General features: G+C 66.5%; 2 protein-coding genes across 2 annotated transcripts in view; one reads left to right on the forward strand and one right to left on the reverse strand.

Moving 5' to 3' along the window:
• The window catches only part of CHLNCDRAFT_22157 (hypothetical protein), a gene marked incomplete at both ends in the record, with an annotated part of 1,936 nt that extends 1,582 nt beyond the window's left edge, over positions 1-354 (reverse strand). Inside the window, 2 exons of the mRNA XM_005848878.1 lie at positions 17-88; positions 244-354. Coding sequence (XP_005848940.1) covers positions 17-88; positions 244-354 — 183 coding nt within the window. The remainder of the gene's footprint in view (positions 1-16; positions 89-243) is intronic.
• Positions 355-1,428: 1,074 nt separating this feature from the next.
• Positions 1,429-4,242, forward strand: part of CHLNCDRAFT_57527 (hypothetical protein) — a gene marked incomplete at its 5' end in the record, with an annotated part of 8,309 nt that continues 5,495 nt past the window's right edge. The window contains 7 exons of the mRNA XM_005848670.1: positions 1,429-1,463; positions 2,579-2,609; positions 2,775-2,793; positions 2,929-2,964; positions 3,145-3,214; positions 3,516-3,636; positions 3,914-4,054. Coding sequence (XP_005848732.1) covers positions 1,429-1,463; positions 2,579-2,609; positions 2,775-2,793; positions 2,929-2,964; positions 3,145-3,214; positions 3,516-3,636; positions 3,914-4,054 — 453 coding nt within the window. The remainder of the gene's footprint in view (positions 1,464-2,578; positions 2,610-2,774; positions 2,794-2,928; positions 2,965-3,144; positions 3,215-3,515; positions 3,637-3,913; positions 4,055-4,242) is intronic.

A 4,242-nucleotide genomic window follows, 5' to 3' on the forward strand; every position in this document is an offset into this window, starting at 1 on the left:
GCCTGCCCTGCGTGACGTTGGAGCCGAGGCGCTGCCAGCCGCGGTAGTGGGAGGCAGGCGACAGCGCGATGCGTCGCTTCTCCTCCTCCTGCGACCCGTGCGGCGCAGCAGCGGCGCAGCGGCATGGAGCACAACCAAGTGAGCGCGGCAGGCCTGAGACGGCCTCGCCTGCGCCAGTGACGGGCAGCAGCGCTGCAAGCGGCATGGCGTGTTGTGCAAAGCAGCGGTCTGCTGCCGGCTTACCGGCAGCCCAAACCAGCGCCGCGCCTGCGCCATCACGCCCTCCGCCAGCCCCGCCTGCAGGCCGTGGCCTTTGGCATAGAAGAAGCCGACGTTGAGGCAGGCATTGTGCAGCGCGCTGCCCACCGCCTGCTTGTCTTCAACGCTCTGCAGCAGCGTGGCGAGGGCACAGGTAAGAGCAAGCGACGGTGGCGGTGGCGGCAGCGGCGCCAGCGCTGGAACCCTACCGCTGTGGGGTTGACAAGCGGGGCTATATCAATGACGGGCAAGCGTGTGAAGTCCTCCGCCTCTCCCGCGAGGCTGGAGAGGCTGCGGAGGGGCGCCAGGGCGGTGCACAGGCCGCGCAGGGCACCAGTGCGCAACAGGGCCATGATAGATGACCTGCGATTGACGACGAGATCAATAAGCCTCTGTACCTCTCGCCCCAATGGAGTGGAGGTTCTCAGCACGGCCCAGCAGGAAAAGAAACGAGGGAGTGATAACAAGGCCTATCCGGTTGATTGGCTTATCACATTGCTACTGTCCCGCCTTCCAGGCCCTAGTGCGCCGGCAATCGCCCGCCCCACGCAAACCCACTCACGTCCCTCGCACCACCGAGCAGTATGGCGTGCAGCATCTGCAGCAGCAGCATAGTCCTGGGAAGCAGCAGCAGCAGGTCGGCCCTGCGGCCTGCACAGCGGCGTGCCGCCTGCGGCGGGCGGCGGCGCATGGCGGCGCCCGTCGCCTCGCTCGACGGCACCACCATCACAGCTGTCACGCAGCAAGCAGTGGCCTATGGTGCGTTAAATGTGTTAGACAGCGCCAGCGCGATGCTGCTGGGAGATGCTGCAGGCAGGCGCTGTTGAGTTGCCGCTCATCATGCCATGCATGCATGCCACCGTTCCGCTACCTTCTCAAACAACACTGTTTGTGCTCCACGCAGTGGCGGTGCTGGGTGGCGAGGCTGCCTTCACTGGCCTCTCCACGGATGCCAGCACCCCGGGGCGGCCCACGCTGGCGGAGACGCTGACTGGAGTGGCGGGCACGCTAGGGGTGCGCTGTCCACGGCACGGCGGCGCCGCGTGTGAAATTGCTGCAGCTGCTGCCATGTGAAGCTCAGCTTTACGGCATTAATTGAACCCTGAACTCACATACTGAATCTGCCCTCGCCCCCTCCCTGTGCCCGCCCCTCTCCTGCAGGCGGTGGCCATGGTGCAGCAGCCCGGCTTTGTCGGGTCGGCGGGGTGCGCGGTGGGCGCGCTGGTTGCGGCGGCCATGATGACCGTCATGCTGAAGCGGGTCCAGGCCACGCCCTACAACCCCGTCGACTGGCCGGGCGCCAAGGCCTGGCCCGCCACCATGGGCCTCATCTCCTTCTTCGCCCTCGCCGCCTTCTTCCAGGCGCTCACCGCGGCGCTCGGCTAGCGGCACGGGCGGCGGCGGCAGTCTCCTGGCAGGATGCTGATTTGCAAGCTGCGCGTATGTGTTGCATCTTATTTCATTTGCCATGCGGAGCGATCTGGTAATGCCAGGCTACCAGCATGCTGCACCACACAGCTGGAAGTGCGGGGGAGGCGGCGGCGGGTGGCCGCACAGTGATGGCGGCCTCAGAGTGGTGGCCGATATGCAGTCCAGCAGCTGCAAACTGCGAAATGTGATCTGTAGGCGGAATGGAGCACTGCGGCACCGGCCCCAGGGCTCTGGAAGCCCTCGAATTGGCGCGCCGCCATTCCAGCAGCAGGAGGAAAGGAAGAGAGTTCTCGAAGAAGAACCGAAGGGGGGCGGGTGCCGCGGGCGAGCCTCATTGCTGCGCAGTCTCCTGTCTGCTCGCATTCTCCTGCTCCTGTTTCATCAGCGAACGCCCGCAGGCAGGCCGCATCCCACATTCAGACAATCAGCCAGTTGGCCACACCGTCAGAGGTGAGCAGGAACCAGGGTTGGTTACCCTGCCAATCCAGAATGGCAGGCGGTGCTGGGACAGCGCCAGAGGTGCTGGCGCCATCAGCAAATGCTGACCACGGCACTGAGCGATCAGCGGCCTTGGGCGCCTGATGCCCGCCCCACCACGCTTCCCGAACCCGTGGGGCGTGGCGGTGGGCACGCAGAGTGGCTGTGCGCCGGACTCGGCCCTGCTGCCGCCGCCGCCAGCGGTTGCCGCCGTCTCCGGAACGCCGTCCCTTCGCCTTCTGCCCTAGAGTTGCCAGCCTGGCCCGCGCAGCCCTTCCCTGGCCCAGGAGCCCTTTTTTGCTTCCATGGGATGCCTAGAATTGAACCTACAGTGCTCCTAGCTGCCCCTGGGCGCTGCCTCCAACTTTCCCGCCAGTCCCAAACCCACGCCACGTGCGCCCTCCTGCTGCAGGACTAGAGACAAGATGGCGGGCGAGGTCGAGGTGAGCGCGCGCCTGGGATGGCCGGCCAGTTTTGGTGGCCAGACGGTCCATTGCATCACCCTGCTGCTCTGATCCACTCCCTCGTGCCTCGACCGACGGCGACTGACACCTCCATGCTTCCCTTGCTGTGCACGCCTCCCGTCCCCCTCCCCTTCCCGAGCCCAGACCTATGCATTCCAGTCTGGTGCGTGCCTGCGCCTGCGCCCCTGCGCGTGAAACCGAAAGCAGGCCTGCCCGCCTGCGCGGCAACTGCGCCCTCTGCTCCCACGCATATACTGATCAGAACCCCCCCTGCCCCGCCCTTCCCCGCCTGGCGCAGACATCAACCAGCTCCTGTCGCTGATCATCAACACCTGTGAGTGGCGCAGCTGCGCCCGCCGCCTCTCTCGCCCTGCCACCCAGCCTGCCTGCCTGCCTGCCAGGCCGGCAAGCTTTCACCCAACTCCCAGCCCTCAGCCCTCAACTTTTCTGCTGACTTTGGCACCCCCTCTCCTCTCCTCTCCTCTCCACCCCCACCCCCTCCTCCCCTCCGCAGTCTACTCCAACAAGGAGATCTTCCTGCGCGAGCTGATCTCCAACTCCAGCGATGCCCTGGACAAGATCAGGTGCGGGAGGGGGGGCCGTAGCGGCGGCGCGGGGCCGGGCAGGCATGTTTCGCGGTTAGATACCACCTGCACTGGCGCCTGGCGCCGGGCCGGCCCGCGCATTGGCTGCGCCTGCCTGCCCCAGCCTCAGCGCATCGGCCCCCGCCTGCCCACCCGGGCCTCCCTTCCCCGCCACACTCTTTCCTCCTCCCGCTCCCGCCCCACAGTACCGCCTCCCAGCCGCGCCACCACACGCCGCCAACCCCCCAAACGCTCACCCCGCTCACCCCGCTCGCTGCGCACACCCATGCCCTGCCCGCAGGTACCAGAGCCTGACCGACAAGACCCAGCTGGACTCCAACCCGGAGCTCTACATCCACATCGTGCCCGACAAGACCAACAACACCCTCACCATCACCGACTCGGGCATCGGCATGACCAAGGTGGGCGCCTGCGCCTGCTGTGGCGTGTGTGGTGTGGTATGTGTGTGTGTGTATATGTGGTGCGTGTGTTTGTGGTGTTGTGTGTGTGTGTGTGTGTGTGTGTGTTGCGTGCTGAGTGGGCTGCCCCCCCAGCACGGTGCCGCGGGTCCGGCTCCCCTCCCTGTCCGCTCCTGCTGCGCCAGCCCCCCTTCCTCTCTGTCACTTTCTCGCACCTCTCCTCATACCTCTCTCCTCCCTCACTGTCGTTCTCTCCTTCCCTCGCCCTCCCCCTCCCCAGGCCGACCTGGTGAACAACCTGGGCACCATCGCCCGCTCCGGCACCAAGGCCTTCATGGAGGCGCTGTCGGCGGGCGCAGACATCTCCATGATCGGCCAGTTTGGCGTCGGCTTCTACTCGGCATACCTGGTGGCAGACAAGGTGGGGGAGCGTGTTGGCGTGTGTGTCGAGCAAGAGAGGGAGTGTGTGTGTTTGTGTGTGTGTGGTGTGGCTGTGTCGGTTTCATGCATGGTTTCCAAGGGGGCGGGGCACGGCGGGCTGGGCTTGGGGAGGCAGGCTGCCGGGTGCCTCCCGCATGCCACGCCGGCCGCCGTGGCCCCCCTGGCCGG

This window comes from Chlorella variabilis (assembly GCF_000147415.1).
Source record: "Chlorella variabilis unplaced genomic scaffold CHLNCscaffold_7, whole genome shotgun sequence".
Classification (NCBI taxonomy): Eukaryota; Viridiplantae; Chlorophyta; class Trebouxiophyceae; order Chlorellales; family Chlorellaceae; genus Chlorella; species Chlorella variabilis.